The 23,132-nt window shown below is 58.7% G+C and overlaps 1 protein-coding gene across 2 annotated transcripts; it reads right to left on the reverse strand.

Annotated features, from left to right (window-relative positions):
* Positions 1–4,437: 4,437 nt before the first annotated feature.
* RFLNA (refilin A) lies at positions 4,438–20,355 on the reverse strand. 2 transcript variants are annotated; one of them, XM_025473643.3, is made up of 4 exons: positions 20,033–20,161; positions 9,332–9,511; positions 7,812–7,921; positions 4,438–5,798 (listed from the first exon to the last, which is right to left on the reverse strand). In XM_025473643.3, the coding sequence occupies exons 3-4, from the start codon at positions 7,883–7,885 to the stop codon at positions 5,468–5,470; spliced, it is 405 nt and encodes a 134-aa protein (XP_025329428.1). In that variant the 5' UTR covers positions 7,886–7,921; positions 9,332–9,511; positions 20,033–20,161; the 3' UTR covers positions 4,438–5,467. The 2 variants fall into 2 exon arrangements, with proteins under 2 accessions (XP_025329428.1, XP_025329426.1); XM_025473641.3 differs by lacking the exon at positions 9,332–9,511 and having other exon boundaries at positions 20,033–20,355.
* Between the last annotated feature and the right edge of the window lie 2,777 nt (positions 20,356–23,132).

Consider the following 23,132-nt stretch of genomic DNA (forward strand, 5'->3'; position numbering starts at 1 on the left):
CCAGCAAAGGGTCTTGTCCTGGCTGGGACCTGCCTGGTCAGCATATAGGTCAGCCCCATCTGGAGCCCGGGGCAGGTCAGCTTGTGTTGACCACGCCAGCCACCAGGATTTGGCCACACATGCTGGTGCCACCCAGAATCCCTTGGCCCCTCCCTAAGCTGCAGTCAGACCAGAGTGATGGGGGTGGGGCACAAGTCTCAGTCCACACGGTCATCTCTGCCAGCCTCTGACCCCATGGCCTCAGAGCTGACACTATCTAGCACTTCTGTCTCCTCTGAGGGCTGGTGGCCCTGACCCAACACAGGGGTGTTTGCAGGGTATAGGGAGAGCTCATGGCCTCCTGTCACCTGGGGAGGGCCCACTCTGTCTTCCAAGCCCAACCAACCAGTCCTCAACCCCCCAAGAACTCATTAGACTCCCATATTGTTTGGTTTTCTCACTACTCCATCTTTATTTTATTTTTTAAAAGATTTTATTTATTCATGAGAGGCAGAGAGAGGCAGAGACACAGGCAGAGGGAGACGGGCTGCCTGTTGGGAGCCCAATGATGGACTCGATCCCAGCACCTGGGGATCACGACCTACGCTCAACTGCTGAGCCACCCAGGGGTCCTCACTGCTCCATCTTTAAAACAGAGGCCTGTGCTGTTCCCCTGACCTTCATCTCCCTGGAAAACTCCTACACACACTTCAAAACCCAGCTGGAACAGTGCCTCTTCTAAGAACTCCTACCTCTCCATCTTCTCTCTCCTCTGGGTCTCCAGTAACGCACTGCAGGCTCCCCATGTCCCGAACCGGATAGAGCCCCTCAAGGCAGAGCTCTTGTTTTCCCCTTCTGCCCTGTTGTGGACTGAGCTCCCCGGGCGACTGTTAAGCTGAACAGACTCTGTAAGAAGCAGATCTAATAGGAAACCAGCATGTGATTTGTAAGGTGAAGGACAGTTGTTGACAAATGTCCACATGTCTTAGGACATTGGGAGGTTGGTTAAATGCACATTCCCGCGCCCCACCTAGAGAACGTGGAAGTGAATAGGTAGGTCTAGGATGCAGCCTGAGAACCTGTGTTCTTGACAAACAGATCGGGTGTTTCTGCTGGGGTGGGCTGCCAGCCGTCACCGTGGTGGCGGGGGTGGGTGTCCAAGGTCGGAGCTGGACCTTCGCCTGGCGCCTGGCTTCTCCCCTCTGCCCGGCCCGCAGGCCTCCGCTCAGGGCACACGTAGAAGGAGGCCCAGCCTAAAGAGCTGCTGCCCGCAGGGAAGGCAGGAACAGACCAGTCCCCGAGGCACCGGGCTTGGCTCAGGAAAGCCCTCCTGGGGCTGGATGACACAGACACTGACAACTGGAGCAGTCAGGGTGGCTTCCTGGAGGTCGTGGTTCTTGGAGGAGTAGGGGGATGGGCTGAATGGAGGGAGCCTGCCTGGGCAAAGGCTGGGAGGTGAGACCCAGTGGGACATTTGGGAGACAAGGGAGGCCACATGTGAGTCAGTGGGGGCCCAGGAGTTTCTGAGAGAGGATGAGCCCAACAAGGTGATTTGCTGCTTTTCTGAAATTGGGGTGACGTTAGCTTGCAAGCATCTTGGATGGATTGAGAGAGAGAGAAGCCTCCGAGACCAGTGGGGGCCAGGATGGGGTTCACAGGGCAGAGGAGAGTAGGATGGAGCCCCCTGGCCAGGAGCGGGTGAGGGCAGGGAACAGGAGCAGGCATCCTCACCAGCCACTGAATGGCTGTGTGACCCTGACGCCGTCACGTGCACCCTCTGTGCCTCAGTGTCCTCCTCTGTAAGGGAGATGATGCGATCTGTGGTTCTCTTGCAGAGACACCGCGCACTCCCCTGGGCGGGAGTCAGGGCAACCCGGCAGGGAGCAGACCGAAAGGGCTGGATAGAAAATGAAAGGAGGATACTGCAGGTGGGCTGGCAGCTGGCAGCGGGGACTCTTGTTTGCATGTCTGGGGAGTAAAGGGACTGCCAGCAGCTGGGGCCGAGGGGGCGTCCCTGACCATCTTGTCCTTGAGGCCGAGGAGGGTCATCCTTGGGGGGGATTTTTGGGAGGGGAGGATTCTCCAGGAAACCTGAGGGCTTGGCAGCCATGTGACAGGTCCTCCCTTCTCACCTCCGGAGGTGGGCCAGGTCCTGCTCCCTCCTTAGGATTTCTCACCTGCGACCTCCCAGGGTCACGGTGAAGATGAAAGAAGATGAACGTGCCAAAGGTGACCTGAGGCCTTGAGGGCTTGCTGGCTGCTCACGTCACATCACTCCTACTCGGGGAGGCACAGGACCCTGTCGAGTCCCAAGGATGGGGGCGCCTGTTTAGGGGGGCTGCTGAGTTTGATTCAAGGCTTATGTTTGGGCCCAGAGGCAGCCCTCCGTGGAGGTTTCTGCCCCACCCCCAGGGAGGCTCTGGCCAGCGGGGATCAGCAGCAGCTGTTCCCACCCCCCACAGTGGGGGGGGGGCGGGGGGCCATAAGCATATGTGTCCCCCGCATACGCTTTGAGATGTGAAGTGACCTGTTCTTTTTCCTGCCACCAGCCCACCCCCAGTGCCATCTCCTGCTCCCTGGGGGACTTCGGGAGTGACCTCTGCCCCCTGGGGGCTTGCCCAGCACATCTAGATCTACCGTGTGTGGGTGTGGTGTGGAGAACAGGGAAGGGTAGAGGGGCCTCTGCGGGGTGCAGCCTGAGCCCCGGCAGCAGGGGGCACTGGGCTCCAGTCTCTATTGTGGGGGGTGGGGTGGTGGAAATGCCAAGGATCTAGGTAAAACCTGCACCTCCTTCTACCTGGCCTCTGGGTCCTCTGGGTGCCCAGGAAACCCGAGGTACACTTGGGGGCTTTCCAGGGAGGTGTTCTTGTTTCCCACTTTCTCCATCTCCCAGGCTGGCCTCTCTGAGCCCCCTGTGTAGACAGGGAGCAGTCCGGGACTCCCGTGTCCATAGTGAAGGCAAAAGCTATCGACAGGGTCAAAACGACTTCTGCAGACACCAAGTGCAAGATGCCGGCTTGCTCTGCTCTCCGGGCCAGCGCACCGCCTGTCCTCCACGGCACCCAGGATGGAGGTGGCGCTGGGAAAGGGAACGAGGGGGCACGATCCCAGTGCCCCAAGAGCAAGGACTCATGCTAGGGGTCCCTGGCAGTGGCTGGAAACCTGCACACCTTGGAAGTTCCTTCTTGAAGGGTGACCCCAAGGGTACCTCCAAGGTTGCTGGATTCATTGGCACCCTAACTGCACATGTCATGAGGCCCAGCCCATTCTTCCTTCAAGTGGCAAGAGATCAAGGTTGTGGTTGAAATGGAGCTCATGCAGTTGGATTTATCAGGTACAAACAAAGTGACCCCTAGCGTGCATGTCTGCACAGAATCCCATGTCTAAAAGGGCTGAGTTCTCAGGGTCCCCAAGGCTGTGTTTGAGTCCTGCTGGTCCACACAGCCAGCAGAGGCCTCAGGAGTCTTCCTCACAGTGACGTCGGAAGCCTGTCCTTGGCCCTCCTGGTTTTCACCCCCGGCCCCACCTTGCAGACACCATCCACCAGCAAGGCAGGTAGCCAAATGGGTAAGATCTGGCCCTGCTTCCCAGTAGCTGTGTGATCTTGGGCACATGACTTACTTAACCTCTCTGTGCCTTCCTCCTCTGTAAAATGGAGATACAGTAGTGCCCATCTCAGCAGGTAAGGCTGAACAGAGTTAAGCCACCAGGGATGTTTAATAAAGCCTCGGGAGCGTGCTGGGCACTGCACGAGTCAGCTGGCACAGCTTTACCACGACTGTGCTCTTACACATGGCCAGGCTCAGGCTCCAGCATCAGGAGGCCACAATTGACCCTGCTCATTGTACTCGTGACCCACCCCCTCCAAGGAGGGACCTGTCACCTGCAAAGCCTCTTATATCAAAAGACACCCCACCTGCTCTGCCCACCAACTCCAGAGCCCCAGAGGGGCAAGCTCCAATCTGACTTTTCAATTCCCAGAGGACATTGTCTTGTTGCTGCCGGGACCCCAGCAGCCCCTCCAAAGATGTGGACAAGATGGAGAGAAGTTATAACATGGGTGGGGACCACCTTCTTTGCAGAGACAGCTGGGGCCCTCCTCCAGGGACCAGGAGAGTGGGGAGTATTGGTGCAGGGGGCTGGGATGCTGAGCGCAAAGCATCTGGACACCAAAAATGCAGATCCCCAGGCCCATCTCAGAACCACCCCAGACCCAAGTCCTATGGTGGGACCTAGGTCTCTGCATGTATTCACCAGCTCTTTGGGTGAAGCCTTGCCCATTTTGGGTACAGGGTTCCCAGCCTCACCACCCACCTGGGGCTGAAGGAGGCAGGGTTCCCCAAAGTTAAGCCTGAGTGGGAAGGAAAGGGGGCAGCCACAGAGTACAGGGCCTCTGAAAACCTGCCCACCCCGCCCCAGGGGATCGGAGGGGCTCAGAAACACAGAAGAGGGAGCCTCTTCAGGTTTGCACATTTTATTAAGATAATATCAGTCAAGTTTTTAAGTTATTTCTTTGTTAATCAGACTGGAGAGAACATGCACCATCTGTTAGATATATAAAAATATATCAGGCACTTTGCCTCTCTTTCGTGTGAGCTGTGAGCTGCTTCTCTCATCCCCGTGTGGGGCTGAAGACCCCGAGAGCCTTTCGGCCCCCGTCGTGGGGGGGTGAGCAGGTCAGGGGGCCCCTCGGCGGCCACGCTGGGGGCTCCTGGGGCGCCAGTCTGGGCAGCACTGCCCCATGGCCCCAGCCCCTGGCGCGTCCTGGCATCACACGCAAGGCGAGCCCTGCAGTCCTTGGGGCTGTGCGTGTGGCATCACCATGGGCAGGAGCCCCCATGGTGTCTCTCTAAGCCGACGACTGAGCCTGGACCCTCACACAGGTGACTGGTGGCCATTCTGGAAGCTTCGACGCCTCCCCTTGGCACCTGGTGCAAAGGCTCTGGCATGAGAGTCCTGTTTCTGAGGGGGTCTTGGGGACAGAGGTTAGTGGGACGCCAGGGGGGCGAAGCTCCAGATGCAGAGCTCAAAGGCCTCAATTTAGGCGGGCTGCGCCCTCAATCCTCTGCAGGATGCGGGCGGCTTGGGTCTTCGCTGGCACTAGCCCTGCTTCCACCCCTGAGCCCCGGCCAAGCCCCCTTCTCTCAGCCTGGGCCTCCATCAGAGCACCGGTGAAGGGCCAGCTCTGGAGACCCCTCCTCCCGGGAGGCGGGGCTGTCTGGGAGGCACCCCTCTTCCCTCACACTCAGCCTGGGAGCCAGGGTCTCGCGGAGCTGCAGAGGATGTGGCCTTCCCTCTGTGGGTCCCCCGGGCCGCCGCCTGCCGCAGCTTCAGGGAGCCCCACCCGCGCCGCTCCACCCGTCCGTGTGCCAGTGAGGCAGAGGTGTCTACAGAGCGGCCACAGGGACCAGGCCTCCCCCACCTCCCTCCTGCCCCGGCTCCGGCCTGACCCCAGAGTCCGCCTTGGACCCCCTGCCCGGGCCAAAGGTCAGAGCAGCGCCGCGGGCCCCAGGAGGCGGGGGTGCTGGCACAGCTGGAGCTGTACGCTGGAGGTGAACCGGCGGCTGGCTCGGCCCAGGCTGCAGCGCAGGGTGGTCCGGAAGGTGCTCCTGGCGTGCTTGGGGAAGATGATGGTGGTGCTGCGGAAGCGCAGGGCCCGGGGCCGCGGCTCCAGGGTCAGCTGGCTGCAGTAGCTGCGCCACGAGCAGTTGGGTGCCGCCACGATCGTCTCACTGTAGGCCGTGACCGTGGGCACCGGCACGTAGAAGACATTGTCCTGGAAGTGCTTCTCCGAGGTGTACCTGACCTCCGAGTTGCAGCTGGGGAGGCGGGGGAGGAGGCAGGCTGAGCCCAGGATGAGGGGGGCCGCCCGATGCCCTCCCGCACCTCCTCCTGCCCCTCCGCCCCACCCACCGGAATGGCCTGGGCTCTTCGGAACGTCAGGATCAAAGGGCAGAGGAAGCATGTCACTAAAGAGGTGGGAAAGCTCAGTGCAGCACGTGACCCCGGCTGGATCCCAGGTCAGCTAAACATAGGCCACGAAGGGACATCTGGGGACAATGGATGAAATCTGTGCCATGTGGATATGGGTGGCGGTGTCACTAGGTGAGAGGATGTCCCTGCCCTCCAGGAAGGGCGCTGGAGTATTGGGGGCTAAAGGTCAGGATGCCACCAACTGCCTCCCCAGTGGTTCAGAAAAGTTTCATTTACAAAGAGAGCATGCAGGTGTTCAAGCAAACAGGAGAAAAACATAAAGAAGCAGCGAATCTATTTAACGGGTACTCAAGGGTTCCTTGCACTCTCCCTGCCACTTTTCTGCAAGTTTGAAATTATATCAAAATAAGTTTCCCTCAGGACGCCTGGGTGGCTCAGTGGTTAAGCATCTGCCTTCGGCTCAGGGCGTGATCCTGGAGTCCGAGGATTGAGTCCTACGTCCGGCTCCCTGCAGGGAGCCTGCTTCTCTCTCTGCCTCTCTCTCTCTATCTCTCTCTCTCTCTCCCTCCCTCTCTCGCTCTCTGTGTCTCTCATGAATAAATAAATTTATAAATAAATAAATAAATTTATAATAAATAAATAAATTTATTCATGAGAGACACAGAGAGCGAGAGAGGCAGAGACACAGGCAGAGGGAGAAGCAGGCTCCATGCAGGGAGCCAGATGTGGGACTCGATCCCGGGACTCCAGGACCATGCCCTGGACCAAAGGCAGGTGCTAAACTGCTGAGCCACCCAGGGATCCCCAAATAAAATCTTTAAAAAGAAAAAGTTACTTTCCAAAAAAGTAGCTTCAGCTAGATGCGTGACCCCTGTACCAGTAAGCAACTGCTCTGCTTCCAGAACTCCAGAAAACCAAACTGCAAGCAAAAGCTCCAGGGTGGGGCAGTGGAGATTGTACTTGCCTCGTTCCCCAACATATCCCCACAGACGATCAGTTTGTGAAGGCGATCAGAGGCCCCAAGAGTCAAGGCAGTGCTCATCCACCCATGTGGGGGCGGCTGATAATCTTAGTTCATGTTTAGATAATACAGGTTCTTTGGGAAATGCAAATGGTCAAGTAGAGCCACCTGTCCCCTGGGGCCACATCCAGTGCTGGAGGGGCAGGAGGCAGTGGGTCGTCTCCCTGGCTGGCCCAGGTGGACGCAGACAAATCCATCCCGAGCATCCTGTGGCTATGTGGGCAAGACCCGTGGCCCCTGGGCTCCACCTTCTGGAATACTGATCCCCAGAAGCCCTTCCAGGAGGGCAAACCAATGCAGAAAGTCTCCTGGTGGTGTCACCCTAACTCAGAAGTCCAGATGCACTTAAGATGCCTTATAGGTGAGAGCGCCCCTAAGACAGATGTGGTCGAGGACTCCTCAGGAGACAAAGGAGACACTACAATCCCAGGAACACCCAGCAAATCTCACGTGACACCTGCCAAACCCTGAGCAGAAAAGGGGGCCCCCAGCTACCTGTGAGGTTCAGTCTGGATACTGAGAAATCTGGCAGGACTGGAGGAAGGAGGGAACTACATTAGCTGTGGGAGTGTTGATCACTGTGCAACTCTGGAAGATTGGATTAAAATAAAAGCAGCCAGATGTGGGGAGAAGGGAAGTGGGGCAAGGGCCCGATGCCAACCTGGAGATGGGAGACAGAGAAGATCCCCTTGGGTCCGAGTCTCTTAGCATCAGTTCATCTCTGGCCAAGACACAGCCTTGCCTCCTCAGGGAGCAGCACCCAGAGGGCTGCCTAGAGTGGGGGGAGCCTGCTGGGCCCAGAGCCTGGCCCCCCTCCCCACTGGGGGGTCGGGACCAGTTCCTGCCACACCCCTACCCGCCCAGCGGCCCCACTCACCGGATCTCGTGCATGGGCTCTGGGTGCACCTCGATGCCCTCCCCGAAGAACACAGGCAGCATCCGGGGCCTCATCTCAAGCGCTGGGGAATTCGGGGGGAGGGCAGGGGGCTGTAGGGAGAGCCACAGACATGGGGTTATGCAGCCCTTTGGCACCGTGGCCCCAGCTCTCCACTGGGCACAAGGGCCGCCCCGCATCCTTCCAGCCCTGGCTTGGCCTCTGGGAGCCTGCTCTACAGGGTCCATCAGGAAGCCCACCCCTGGGGCACCTGGATGACTCAGTGGTTGAGTGTCTGCCTTCCGCCCAGGGCGTGATCCTGGAGTCCCAGGGTCGAGTCTCACGTCAGGCTCCCTGCATGGAGCCTGCTTCTCCCTCTGCCTGTGTCTCTGCCTCTCTCTGTGTGTGTCTCTCATGAATAAAATCTTAAAAAAAAAAAAAAAAAAAAAAAAGCACACCCACCTGGGCCCTGGGCTCCCTACCCACCAGCCTGACCCCAGTTCCCAGACACCTCAATGCGAGGATGTGGTGATGGCCTCTCCCTGCCACCCCCAGCCACAGCACACCCAGGAGCCCAGCTCAGAGCCCCGGGGACACTCTCAGGGAAGCCCCGACTCAAGGGCCCCTGAGCTGCCCCTGTGCTGACGCAGGTGGTTGGGAGCCCTACGAGAGGCTGAACTGTGTCATCTTCACTCCTGACCCTGCCTAGTGCAGCGCCAGGCTGAGGGCCACCACCCCGGTGTCTGTGACACACCTGCCGGGAGGAGCGAAGGTCCTCAGCAAGCGGCTGACACCTGCTCAGGAAGAGGACCAGGAGCCACCCCCTCGGAGACCAGCCAGGGCACCACCACAACCTCATCCCGCGGCTCTCCCCATCCCTCCAGTGGGAATCGTTCAGGGCCGGCTGCGAGTGGGGCCCTGAGCTGGGGCCTGTACACGTCTGCCAACCCGACCTCAGCGCCTCCTCCTGCGTCACTTCCAGTGTGGTCAGCGTGGCTCGTGACCGCCAGCCTGTCAGCCGCGAGCTCCAGCTCTGCCTTCCACTCGTGTGGGGGGAACCGTGCTTCCCAGCCCTGCTGTGGACGACAGGCCTGTGGCGAGTGCCTGTGACGCATGTCACCCCTGGGCCCTGAGTTTCACACTAGGGTGAGGTCCCCCATTGTTAACCTTTCCTCCCAGTGTGACGTGCAGAATGACAGCCGCTTTGCCAGCCCGAGACCCTCAGTTCCTCTGAAAGGCAGACTGTCCAGGTCTCGACATCACGGTCAGCCCGTGATGGGTGTGGAGTGAGAGCCAGAAAGAAACCTCTGCCATCTGTCTGACACCACTGCCATCTGGGGATGTTTGTTAAGCAGCATTACCCGGCCAGTGTAGCAGTCGTCCCCCGCTAGGCCACTCACCGGCCTGCCTCCACTGTAACTCCATGTGCCACACCAAGTCCTGAACGAGTTCAGGGGATGTGGATGTAGGTCTTTCATTTAATTCATTTACTGAACCCGTCTGTGCTCTACCGGGATCCATACCGTGGTTGCCACAGTGAGCGAGAAGATGGCCTCCTTGCTCCTGCAGACCTTGCTGCCCGAATCCTCCACTAGTCTTCAAATGATCCCTTAAGCAGACTAAAGTTCCAACCGTGGTGAGGGCTGTAATCACTGGGCGGGTTGGAGGGGGGATTGACCATCAGGAAATCCAGGAGGGCTTCCCTGTGGAAGTGACACTTGAGATGTGATCTTTAGGGTGGAGTTAACTCTGGCCCCACAGGTCATGGGGCCTGCACTTTCATGTGTCCTGGAATGCCACCCAATCAGGGATCACCTCAGTCCAACAGCACTGCGACACCAGCACACCCACCTCCCCTGCTCCACCTGCTGAGGCCCACCAGCCAATGGGACAGATGAAGCCAAGCCCCAGATGCCCCTCAGTCACTGCCCATCCACAGCTCCCACTGTGTCCACCTGCCACCTACTCTCTGAGTGTGCTTCACCTTTGGAACCTATCCCTCTTCCTTTTTACTTCAAATACCTGTCCCAGCCCCACCCTAGACAGATGAAGGCCTGGGGTTACCTGTAAACCACGTGCATACATCCTGCCACTAAGAGGGAGCTTTCCCCGCCTCTCCTAAAATCCGCATGCCCTGGGGACACTGGTCTGGGGTTGCCCTGCCCAGCACGGTAGTCACTAGCTGCAAGGGGTGACTGCAATTTAACCTGATTACAATTAAACAAATGACAAATTCCACTCCTCAGCCACCCCGGCTGCCACTTGGAGTGCCCAGCAGCCACACGAAGTCGTGGTTCTTGTATTGCTCAGTGCACATCCAGAACATTCCCACTCTCGCAGGAAGTCCTCTTGGACAACACTGTTCTAGGGGATATTCATTTTACCCTAATACGCAAGAGCAGGGGCTCCGCCTGCAGGCTAGCCCCCACCCCCAGACGGGACAAGACCAGGTCCTGCCTGGTTACTGACTTGAGATTTCCTGTACCTGCCCCTCCCCAGGCCCAGGTCCTCCCGGGGCCTCCCCTGAAGGAGGATAAATCACAGCAGCCGGTGCTTTCTGAGCTCTAACTGCACCAGGCACTGCTCCGGGCACTCCCTCCATGCGTTCCCTCATCCGACCGCAGACAGCTGCTCTGAGCACGCCCATTTTATAGATGCTGAAACAGGGGCCCAGAGTGACCAAGTAACTCACCTGAGGCCACACAGCCGGGAAGGAGCGGAACTGGGATGCGAACCCTGGGTCTGGCCCCAGAGTCCATGCCCTCACTCCCACGCCTCAGCCGTCTCTCGCGTGCGTGGGACCGGCACCTGCCCTGTCGCAACACTCAGAGCTGGCATGCCCTCGCACCCAGGATCCCCGCACCTCCCCTCGGGCCTCTGCCGGCGCATCCTCACCCCCTCGGCCACACCCCTGTCGCCTCTGTGCCTCCATTTGTGCTGCTTCCTGCTCCAGGGACATCCTTCTGGTTCCTTCTCATCTGCTCCAATGTGACTCAACTCAGGCGCCCTCTCCTGCCTCCCGCCGCCCTCTGCGGGGTCCCTGGGCTCCCACCTGCTGCCTTGATTGCTGTGACCCTTTTGTGTGCCTGTCACCATCCAGACCGAGAGCTCCATAAGGATCGAGACTGAGGGCCTACCCCAGGGCCTACTGTTGAGAGGTGAGGCGCAAACGTGTGGAGAAGCCCCCACTGCCTCATCAGCTCCAGGGCCATGCCCACGCCTGTCTGGTGTCAGCTACGGACAGGATCACCCACAGCCCCTCCCCAGACGGTCACAGTGTCCCCAGAACAAGAGCCAAGGGCCACAGGGAGAAAGGATGCGAAGCTTGGCAAAGGAGGAGGTCCCCGGAAGCCCCCAGTAGCTGTCCTTAAGCCGGCCCCGTGTCTCACTGGCATTTCCACACTGTGATGGCCACAGAGGGCCAACTGCTGCCCCTTCCTGGGCATGGCAGGTGGAGTAAGGCCCCAAAGATGTGCGCGCCCTGATCCCCAGGGCTGTGATGGGGTTTGGTTAGGGATCTTGAGATGGGCAGGGGATCGAGGTGGCACCAGGCACCAGGTGGCCTGGCGCTATCACAGAGGTCCTTATCCGAGGGATGTAGGGGTCAGGTTCGGATTGAAGATGCCTTACAAACGGGAAAGGCCACAAGCTGAGGGATGCAGGTGGCCTCTAGAAGGTGAAAGAGACAAGGGACGATTCTCCCCTCAACCTTCCAGAAAGGAATACAGCCTTGCCGAAACCCTTGATTGGAGCCCGTAAGACCCCTTCAGACTTCTGACTTTTGGAACCATAAGATAAAATTTTGGTGGTCTGTCTCCACGGCAGTAGGAAGCCACATACCACACAGGTCGGGGTAGACAACTCCTCTCTCTGGCCAGCAGCCTCCACGTCTCTGAAGTGGGTGATGGGTCACAGTGACACCTAAACGAGTCAAAGCCTGCGAATGTGTGGGCCAGTGCCTGACACAAAGTAAGCGCTGTATAAAAACTGGCTTGTGTTACAAATCCTCCTTTTACATCAAGATCTGGGGTGGGGGAGTCCTCCCTGGACAGCAGCAAAACCCACACCCTTGTGAGCTCTGAGACACTACCTCTACCTTCCAGAAGCAAGCACACGCTATTCCAGGAGACTGGATTTAAAGGGGTAGAGGGACTGTGACAAGACTGAAGCCCTTCGGGCCTCCTCCATGGCTCATCTGGTTACGCCAACTGGCCCCAGCCGTAAAGCTGCATGACTTAATATTTATAAAAGTAATTCTCTCTCCCCAAAGGCATTACCTAAAGAGTGGCATTTCCCCCAAAGGTGTGCAAGTGTTTGCTGAGCACCTACTATGTGCCAGACCCTGTGTGGGTGGGATGAGGCACAGTGCCTCCGGGGACACCTCTTGTCCAGGAAGGCATGACATTGGCTATAGGAGAAAACGGAATGACGCAGGCATGTGAGGGCAGGTGAACATGGGTGCTAAGTTATCTGGAGATGTTTCTTCTGTCCAGATCGATGGAACAGCTGGCGAGAAAGAGAAGAAGCCTGATGCTGGTTTTAATCACCCCACTCTCCTCTCCTCCCGAAAGAATAACTTCCAAGCTAAGGAGCAGGGAGGACGTCTTCAAGGGGCAGAGCCTTCCGGGCTGTTGCAGAGCTGAGCAGTGCTATCCCCCTGGGGTCGACCCAGGATAAAGAAACTGCCAGACCTTCTGGAACCTCCCTGAGTGCCCCGCGAGAGCAGCCCCATTCCGGCCGGATCTCACTCCCTGACTGGCTGCCAAGAGAGGAGACAAGACTCACTTCACAGGCTGGGCTGGGAAGCCGGAGCTCTGGGCGCTGCTTTCCAAAGGGCCCAGTGGAAAAACATCTAAAATCTACCCAAACTGGAAGTGCTGCAAAAGAGATATGAGAAGCCAGCGAAAACCCAGACACAGGCTGGCATCCAGAGGGCCTGGGTGGCGAGACAGCTCCGGAAGTCCCCACGAGGCCCAAGGACAGCCCTCGGGGCTCCAGGGACAGGCGCAGGAGGAAGACAGTGGCGGCCGCGCAGCGCTTGGCCTCCCCGGCAGCCACCGGCCCGTCCGGAAGCTCCAAGCGGAGCCTTTCTGGAGGCAGAGTTATTTTAACATCAAAATGGCAGTGCCAGCCCCATGGAACCCGGCCAGCCTGGAGAGTGGGCAAGGAAAGCGCCTCTCACAGCCAAGAAAGCACACCGCGGGCCCTGGACGGAGGACTTGCCAACCACCCTGGAACAGACACTCCTGCAGGACTGGGTCGCTCTCTGATGGGAGTCACCAGGCTGGGGGGAATGGGGCGCGCTCCCCCAGGGGGCCCACCGCCACTACTCCTGCTCCACCAGCCGTGGGCCTCCCCGGAGCAAAGAGAGCCCCCAGACAGCCCACCGCCCTCCCCCACCCTCCCCCGATCGTTCCCCCAGATGCCCGGATTCCTGTTCCATCCCAACGAGGACCCGCTGACAGCTGCTCAGCTACCTGCTCTCTGTGCCGTTAGCGAGGCCCACCCACAGGGCTGGCCAGTGACCGAGGGGGGTCCGGATCCCCTCGCAGCAGGGGCAGAAGAGGAATGCCTAAGTCCCAGGCACGGAGCAGCTGAGACCACCAGGCCCCTTGGATGCTGCCCTCTGTACCCGGGTGGATGCACACAGCTGGCCCAGCCTCCAGCCCCAGCTCCCAGCTGGGAGGGCCCTGTAGTATCTGGGGGAGCAGGCCGGCGGGGGCGGGCAGGGCAGGCCTCAGAAGGAGCGGGATCCGGAGGCGCACCTGCCTCTGCCAGTGATTCATGTGCCTCCCCAGGAGCCGCCAGGGCGAGGATAAATACTTGCCGGCTGGCAGTGCAAATACCCGGTGCTCTGGAGCAGCCCCCTCCTGGCTACGGTACAGGGCACGGCCCATGGGACGGCAAAGAAAGATAACCGTTCAGTCGTGAGAGCTCCGTGCCATTGGGTGACAGCCCAACCTGCCCAGAGGTCCCCACCTGGCTTCCAGGGACACTCAGGGACAGCCCAGCAGCGTCCGTGACCAACCCGGGGGGACACACGGCCATGAGCTCTGGGTTCTGTCAGGGAACAAGAAGCCCCATCGATGGAGGGTGTGTGACAGAAGGAGGGGTCCAGAGCCCCTGCTGCTCCTGGAGAGAGGAAGCCTGTTAGGGACACCCCCAATGACACGGGGGAGAGCTGTCCTCTCCAAAGCCACACAGAACCTTTGCAATGGCTAGAATGGCCGTTTCTCTGGGTTACTGACCTCAGCGGCCAGCGATGGCTCCTTTTTTTTTTTTTTTTTTTTTTTGCTATCCGAATTAAACGTGATTATCTTCGGTGTGCATTTGGGATTTGTTGACCGTGACCTTCACCCACGAGGAAAGTGATCCAAGGAGGAGACATTCAAGTGTTGCCATTCTTATGATAGGGCCTTGGGCCACGTGGCAAATCCCAGGGCAATGGGGAGGGTGTTCCTTAGGCTCGTTGCCCTCCTCTGACATGGTACCACAGTGGAGGTGAATGAGTCTGGCTAGGGAAGCCCAGGAGACCCCAACATGGGGTGGGCCCTCCCCAGAGGGCCGCAAAGTATCATGGGCCCAGCACAGACCCCACAGGCCTGGGGTCTGACACCCAAGGCAGCAAAACTAAGAAAACACAAACATCAGATCGGAGGCAGGGCTCAAGGACCAGCCTGACCCACACCAGCAGGACAGTGGGGGGGGGCAGGTTGGCCTGTGACCACCACCAAGGAGGCAATTGGCAAGCATACCCTATTTGGAAATAGGGTCTTTGCAAATGTGAGGTCCTACTGGATGAGGCTGGGCCCCAAATCCTGTTCCTCGTACTCGAGGAAGCTATAGGACACAGGAGACACAGCGCATGAGCTATAGGACTCAGGAGACACAGCGCATGAGGACAGGCCAGAGATTGGACACCAAGGACTGCCGGCCACCATCAGTAGCTGGAAACGACACACGGGAGGGATCCTCCTCCAGAGCCTCTGCAGGGAGCGCAGCCCTGGCTCCAGGATAGGAGGAGTGTCTGTCGTCTTTGGCCTCCCCAGTTGTGACCCGGCTGTACAGTCCCAGGGAGCTACTGCAGGGCACCTGCGAGGCCTGCCCGCCTGCAAAAGCCGATTTCTGAAGCAAGGTGGCACCTGCTTACTCCCACATCTCCAGAGCACCTGGAAGGGTGTGGGCCTATTTGTCCTCTTGCCACATGGGAGCTACAGCCAGAGCTTCTCACACAGGTGAGCCCACCATGGGAACGTGGGGCTCTGCAGACCCTGCTGGAGGCCAAGGCGTCCAGGGCTAAGCAGATGAGAGTGGAAGGGAGGCACCCTTCCTCCCCGTCCTCCTCCCAACCGGCCTTTCTGCAAATGGACTCCTCCCACCTTGCCTGACACACCTGGCTCCCTTCCCCGTGAGCTTGCTCGGACACCTTCACCAGTCAGAGACACACTGATGAGCTTGCAAGGGGGACAGGGGACCGAACTCTCCATCTGTCCATTCATCCATCCAACTGTCCATTTCTCTATCCACCTGTCTGTCCATCCATCCATGTGTCCATCCATCCATTTGCCCATTCACATTTCTATTCTTCTGTCCATCTGACCATCCATCCTTCATCCTTCCCAAGCCCAGACACTAACTCCCGAAATCTCGGCCTCCCTCTATCATCCTTGGTATTACCATCACAGTCCAGAAACAGAAAAGAGAAAATCCAGGACTCCTGGTGGGGTGGGGCGAGTGGTGACAGCCAAGCTCCTAGGAGGTGGCTGAGACTATGGGTGTTCTCAAAGAGCTGGTGGCCCCAGGAAATTTCCCTGGACGGGGCACAGACCTCTCACTCCCGACCACTGGTCCTACCTACACCTGGCCCACAGGGCTCTTCCCAGGATCTGGGTCCAGGGAACTGGCAACTCATCCTTAGGGAAATTCTCAGGTGTGCCCCTCAGAAGTCCATTCAGCACATCAACAGTCCTGGGAGACCTCATGGGGTGATGGGAGCGAGCACGACAGAGCCCGGCTGCCAGCTCTGATGGAGCCCGGGGCAACAGAACGCCATCTCCACATCTGTGTGATGACTGCCCAGACCAGTCACCTCCTACCTCCAATACCTAGTGGGCTGTGTCCCTCGTCTGCGACAGACTCCACATCTGTCCACATTCCATCCACCCCACAGGTGGCTGTTCTCTCAAATGTGCACCCAGAAAGCACGGTCTGAGACCCCAAATGCTGTTCGTGGGCTCCCCGAGGACATAGCTCCTGCACTGCCCATGTTAATGGGAGGCGTGCGTGGTCTCTGCTGGTGGCTCCCAGCCAGCCTGTCCCTCTCCCCAGAGTGTCCCTCGATCCCCACAGCTAGGCCTGGCAGGCCAGGGAGGTGGGAGCAAGGACATGGGTGTCTGCTCAACCTCAAGGCGGTGGTCCAGGCCCCAGGAGCTTGCGGTATGGCATGTGTCTTGCTCACAAGGTGTCTCCCCTGGGCTGGTTCAAGCACTTGTGGGATGACTGCAGCTGACAAGTGAGCCCTCCTGAGCCTTGGCTGTCCCTCTGTCCTGCAGGAGAGCAGGGCACCTGCGTGGGCGAGCCCCGCACAGATCCCATGCCTCAGGGCATCTTGCTCAGTCAAGTCTGATTTGAGTCTCTAATTTAAGGGGTTGTAGAGGTTCAGGATGCTTTTTGAAAGAAAAAAATAAAACAGTCACAAGGACATTTTTAAAGGACCAAATGGAGTTTTACTTTCTGGCCTCAGCTTGGCCCACAAGTCTCTGCTCTGGCCTCTGCTAGCCTCCTCACTGCTCCTCAAACACTCCTACCTTGCTCCCACCTCAGGACCTTTGCACTTGCCATCCATCCCCTTGGACTGGCACACACCTCAGCCCTATAACCATAAAGCCCATGTCCTCACTTTTTTCTGGTTTCTGATAACCATCATTTCCTTGACCACCCAGGCTAGGCCATCTCACCCCTATCCAGTCTTGTGTCTTTTTTTTTTTTTAATTTTTATTTATTTATGATAGTCACAGAGAGAGAGAGAGAGGCAGAGACACAGGCAGAGGGAGAAGCAGGCTCCAGGCACCGGGAGCCCGACGTGGGACTCAATCCCGGGTCTCCAGGATCGTGCCCTGGGCCAAAGGACAGGCGCCAAACCACTGCGCCACCCAGGGATCCCCCAGTCTTGTGTCTTAAGCCACCTGGTATTATGTCCCACTTAATCTGGTGACTGTGTCTCTCCCACTAGAACAGCTTTCCATGAGGGCAGGGCCTGTGCATGTCTTGTTCAGCATTATGTCACCCACAGTCCAAAACAGTGCACAACATACTGTCGGCGCTCAGTTAAGTGTGGGTGCAGTGAAGGAGCGAGTCCTACATCTTCATTTGATTTGGGAATCACCAGGAACGCTTCTCTCTTTGCTCCAAAGAGTGAGCAAGGAAATCCCATGGTCTAGGCGGGGTGGGGAGGTGCATTCACACCCAGCCTGGCCCGGGTGCCTCCACTGGCCTGGGTGGGAGCGGTCTCGCAGCCAGCCAGACACCCAGCGTCAATGGGGCATTGTGCAGACAGTGGTGAGCCCAGCCTCTGAAAACAAAGCGAGGGCTGGGGAATGGGATGGGCCTCTTTGATGAAATGAAGCGTGAGCAAATTGAACATTCATGTCCAGCATAATAAGCAGAGTGACAAGTCCCCAAGCCTTCACCAGCTAGGGATTGGGGATGGCACTTGCCGCTCATGCCCTGGCTCGGGCATGTGTCCTCAACTTCTGCTGGGGACACAGCACCGGGCACCAAGTGTCAGAACACCCCGTGCAGAACAGGCTGACACCCAGGTCTATATGGTATGGCACATAACACCAAGGGGATGCCAGAGGAAACCAGGCCCCACTTGCCACCAGCCCCTGCTTGGGCATTGGAAACCATCAGCTCCAAGACATGGGACAGGTTTCTGTCCCCGTCCTCAGAGATGTGCAAGATGGGCAGTGGATGACCTGCCCACGTCTACACCTGGAAGCATCCTCAGTGAGTCAGGAGCGAGCGGAGTGCTGTTGTTAAACACCAGATTAGTGACTTTGCGGGAAGTGTGCCAGGAGGGCGAGTGCCCTGTGGGTTAGGGGGTAGGGCCCCAGCTGCAGGGTGGGGGGAGCTGGGGGGCCACTGAGAAGATGTTGCCCATGGCAACCATTTCCTATTTATTAAAAGCAGCATCTCAAAACCCCATAGGTTCACAGGCATTTTGTTTTTTAATTGAAAAAAATAATAATCAACCCGTACAAGGTAGTTAATTAGCTACAGAGTGAAAAGGACGATACTATAAGATTTAAACGTAGACACTCCAGATCCAAATTCCCTGGGTTCTATCCCAGCAAGTCCACTTACCAACAACTGGGTGACCTTGGGTAAGTCCCTAACCTCTGCGTCCATGTGCCCCTTGGGAAATGGGGCAGTAAGAGCACACTTCACTGGGATACTTTGGAAAGCAGATGGGCCAACGTATGGCAAGGAGCGTTTCTGGCCTGGGGTAAGGGCTCCCTAAATGCCAGAGAGCATTACCTGTGCGGAAACAGCCCTAGGATTTGCCTTCAAGCCAAATTAAAAAGATCAGGGACAGCGTGGTTCCATACCTGGCAACCAGGGAGCAAGGAAGGGAAAAAAACTAAAATCAACCAGAACAGCCAAGTAAGCCAGGCACACCGTTCTTATGGCTGCCCATGGCTGGCCTGGCTGGCCTGGCTGGCAGAGAAAACTTCCAGAAAACTCTCTTTAAGGAGGACTCTAGGTCATCCAAAAAATAAAGGGGAAGACTGGCTCTCTGTCCCTTTGTCTGTCTTGTCATGGTAGACACCACCGGGTTTACTCCCCACGTGCGCAGCCCAAATACCCCCCACACAGCGGGGCCAGGTCCAAGCCCCCCCTGCAGAGAAGCAGGCGCGTTCACATGGCACAATCAAATTCATGGCAAGACAGTGGTTCCCAAATCAGGCTGCGCATCAGAATTATCTGGGGAGGTTTTGAAAATCCTGGCACTCGGGTCATAGTCTATACCTGCGAAACGTGGATGTCTGGTGGGAGGTGGGCTTCGGTGTCGTGAGAGATGCCAACACCGGGTCAAGTTTGGGGGCATCAGATCAAGGAATGAGGGAGGCGCAAGTGAAACTCATGTTGTGGGGCTTGAGGAGAGGAAAGCCCTCCTTCCTGCTGTGGGGGAGGGGGGGGATTTTCAGCTAGGGGGAGGCATTTTGTGCCCTGGGAGGTGCCAGGTGAGCAAGCATCACAGGGGCCCCAGGAAAGCAGAGATCGGCTGGAGCCATGCCAGCACCCACACTTGGCAGAAAAGTTAAGATGTGCAGGGAGCAGGCAGGAGCAGGGGAAATGCCCCTGGGATCCTTAGCAACCTCCCAATTTCACCTTGTCATTTCTCAGGCCGGGGAGGTGCTGGATCCCATCCACCATCCACTCTGCTCCGGCCTGCAGTGTCCCCTGACCCTGACTCTGTCCCACCGCTGCTGGGTGCCCCCCCAAATCCACCTAAAGGCCCCTTTAGGTCCAACAGGGGAGAAAACTCTCAGGTCTCCTGCCCTGGGGTTCCAGCAGCCCCCAGGCATGCCTCTGTTCCACGTCAACATCCCTCAACATCCAGAGAAGGAAGGGTTACTGTTGGGTTTGGTTTAAAAAAAAAAAAAAAAGTAAAATAAATAAATAAATAAAGCTTTCAGGCTGGCAGCGCTGGAACAGTAAACAGGGACCTGGCTCTGGGTGTCTGCAGCATGCTTCAGCTGGGGTGCAGGGCCACCGAGCCGCCCGCCAGCCTCTCTGGGGATTCCGGACCTGGGCCTTCAGCCCCTGCCCCTTCTTGGCTGACAGCTCGGTGGAGAGGCCCCGGCGCCAGGGAGAGGAGTCCGGTCCCGGGGTCAGGCCGCGCCGCCTCCACCTCCGTGCCCCGCGGCCCCCAGCACCACGTCCCCGGGAGGGCCGTCACCTGTCCCCCTTGCGGTGGGCGGCTGGGGACCTCGGAGGAAGAACCCCGCCCGCCCGGGGCACCGCGCCCGGGGCCCCACCCCCGCGAGAGCGGCCCGGCCCCTGCCCCTGCCCCGGCCCCTGCCCCTGCCCTGCCCCGGCCCCTGCCCCTGCCCGGCCCCTGCCCGGCCCCTGCCCGGCCCCTGCCCTGCCCCGGCCCCGCTGTCCTGGCCCCTCGCCCCTCGCCGCCCCGACCCGGTTCCACGCCGAGGCGCGCTTACCGCTCTGGCCTCGCCGGCTCCGGGGGGCTCCAAGGGGGCGCCGGCGGCCCCCGCGCGGGCGTCGAGGATGCCGGGCGCCAGGGAGTAGAAGGGCGGGCTGGGGCTGGGGCTGGGCGGCAGCCCGGAGTCGGGGCTGTCCAGCAGGCCCTCCCGGCTCTTCTCCCGGAGGCTCTCCTCCATGCCCTGCAGATGCAGGTGGCCCACCATGTCTGGGGGCGCGGGCCGCGGACCCCGGCTCCTCGGGGGGCTCCTCCACCCGCTCGGGCCCGGGCCGGACCGGACGAGCGCGGCGCGCGCGGGACCCGCGGCCAGAGCCCAGCGGCGGCGCGTCAGGCCCGGCGCCCCCCGAGCCCCGGCTCCCGGCCGCCGCCGCCGCCGCCGCCCGCCGGACCTCGGCTCCGCGCTCCGAGCCCGCCCGCTCCGCACCTTCCCGGCCCGCGCCTCCTTTTCTAGGCGCCTCCCCTCCCCTCCCTCCCTCCTCCTCCCCTCCCTCCCTCCTCCTCCCCTCCCCTCCCTCCTGCTCCCCTCCCCTCCCTCCCTCCTGCTCCCCTCCCTCCCTCCTGCTCCCCTCCCCTCGCCTCCCTCCCTCCTGCTCCCCTCGCCTCCCTCCTCCTCCCCTCCCTCCCTCCTGCTCCCCTCCCCTCCCTCCCTCCTGCTCCCCTCCCTCCCTCTTGCTCCCCTCCCCTCCCCTCCCTCCTCCTCCCCTCCCCTCCCTCCTCCTTCCCTCCCCTCCCCCTCCTTCCCCTCCCTCCCCTCCGTCCTCCTCCCCTCCCCTCCCTCCCCCTCCGGTCCCCTGCCCTCCTCCCCTCTCCTGCCCCCCCCATGCCCGCGCGGTGGGCACCGGCCTCCGCCTGCCTCACCCCTCCGGCCGCCGCGCCCAGGGACCGCAGCGCGCTGTCCGGGCGCCCCCTCCCCGTGCACACCCCAGGGCCTGGGGGTCCCCAAGTCACCCCGAGTGCTGGCGGCAGTCGTGTTTGATGCGGCCACCCGAGGTCAGAGCGCAGGAATCTTTAGAAGCCTCCACTTCTAAAGAGTCCCGAGTCCGGTGGAGGAGAAACAAGGTGCCTGAAGGCCCCTGGGGGGCGGGGACCTGCCCCTGAGAGGCCTCTTCCCAAGCAGAGTGCCCACCCTTCGTTTAGGTTCTAAAGGGCCCATGGCCTGCACTGGGGACCCGGGTCTGGATGGTCTGATTATCCGGTGACAACCGGGCCTTTGGGGTGGAAAGCTCTGGGTGGAAATGGGGCCCCTGGCAGCAGGGGAGGTGAGAAACCCTTTCTGGAATCCTGGAGCATCTGTCCATTTTCACATTTCCTCCTACCAAGTTCTTTCTCCTGAACAAGGGTATCCCATCCCCCGTCTGTCTTTTCTTCCCTCCTAGGGGAGGGCACTTGCTTCCTTTTCTTCAGGTAACTTCTGCTCCCATCCACCCACCCACTCACACAGCCCCACACCTCTCCCAGGGATCCAGCCTTCCATTCTGAAGGCAGAGCACCCAGGGTGCCCACAAATTGCTTTGAAAAGGGCAGGAATGGAGGGAGCGGTGAGGCTAGAGGGAGAAGGAAGGTATGGATGGATGTGCCAGCTCGGGTTGCCAGGCTCTGCTCCTTGTGTTCCTTAAAGCAGGTTCACGGGGTCAAGCCTGATCAGGGCCCCACTGCACCCTAAGCCCTGGGTAGGATAGCCTGACCCTGGGGAACCTTGTTTGGTGAAAGGGTGGTGGACACACCAGGAAGCAGAGCGGGTGAGTCTAGTGAAGGACATTCATTCATAAGGCACCTCAAGCAAGCAGAACTGGAGGGACAGTTGATGGTTCTGGTGGTCAGGGAAGGCAGCTCTGAGGTGACACTTTAAGATGAGACCTCAACCATCAAGCAGCACGTGGGAGATAGAATTTAAACAGCAGGGTCGCCCCCTCCCAAGGCTAGAGTGCCTGCAGCGCATTCCAGGAAGGGCAGGGTAGCTTCCCGAGAGTTCTGGGGCACTCAGAGAGACTTGTTTCAGGTGAATTTACAACCCATTTCCATATCAACTAGGGAGAGCATGGGGGAAGTCTGCTGCTCCAACAGACTCAACCAGAGGTTTGGATATATGGAACATTCTGCAGGTAAAAAAACTAGAATTGACTCCATTTGCTTCAAATCTTACTAGGCAAGACGGGCCTTCCATGGGCCACTCGATTGTCGGGGGGACTGCTGTCATCTCATAGGGCAAAAGTGAGAGGCTGTGCTTTCCAGATCATGAACACATTAAGATTCACCTCCTCCTGCAGGAGAGGGCTTGCTTCAATCGTGGCCACTTCTTGGCCATCCTAGAGAGAAGTCTTTGACAAACAGCTGATTACTTCTGATCACAGGGATGTGAACGGTGACGCGCAGGCAGCAGCATCTCCCAGGGCCTGGTGTGGAGGTAGGTAGGGTAAGGTGCGTGGGCTGTTTATTTAAAATTTTGAGATTTTGCTCACCTTGAAAATTTTTGTGTCAATTTTGACAATCCAAATGGCCTTCAAAAGTAAAATCATATTTGTCCTGATTTCCACATTTGGGACATTTCCAGAAATTTTGTGTCCTTGGTGAGTGTCTCACCCACCTCACCTGATCCCGGCTGCCTAGTGCCATTCACACTGATCAGGAGCACTTTCTGACGATGCCCACTTGGGTTCTGGAAGTTTCCCGGCACCCCCACACAACTTCCCACCTGTGTGGAATAATGTTGGAAACGTGTATACATCCAGGGGCAGAAAAAACTTGCCTACAATTCAAATGTCAAACACCAGAGTTAGTGGCCCACACAAATGATCCTGGGGACCGTGACCTCTGACCTAATGGCCTCTACTGCTGCAGGCTGGAGGCTGCCTGTCCCCTGAAAGCCTGTTCTGTAAAACCTTCTATTTCTCACAGCGCCAGATGGTCTTCAAATGTCAAAGAAGGGAGGAAAGGCCAAAATTTCCATAAATTAGCTTGAGCCAGAGGCTAGCAGGAGGGTGGGTGGGCGGCTCTCTTGGCCAGCCTCAAGGGGAAAGGGGGCTTGAACCTTTCCTCTGCGATGTGAAGCCAGAGAAATAAAAAGGGGCAGTCTCTGAAGATCTAAGTGCTTACTTTGG

The sequence above is a fragment of the Canis lupus genome, chromosome 26 (genome assembly GCF_003254725.2).
Source record: "Canis lupus dingo isolate Sandy chromosome 26, ASM325472v2, whole genome shotgun sequence".
In the NCBI taxonomy this organism is placed as follows: Eukaryota; Metazoa; Chordata; class Mammalia; order Carnivora; family Canidae; genus Canis; species Canis lupus.

Bases quoted from the DNA above. Each gene is read 5' to 3' on its own strand.
- RFLNA (XM_025473641.3), bottom strand. From the start codon at position 20,239: ATGGTGGGCCACCTGCATCTGCAGGGCATGGAGGAGAGCCTCCGGGAG. The intron at 7,922-20,032 runs GTAAGCGCGCCT...CTCTCCCTACAG, and splicing joins GAGCCGGCGAGGCCAGAGCG to CCCCCTGCCCTCCCCCCGAA. The intron at 5,799-7,811 runs GTGAGTGGGGCC...CCGCCTCCCCAG, and splicing joins GAGCCCATGCACGAGATCCG to CTGCAACTCGGAGGTCAGGT.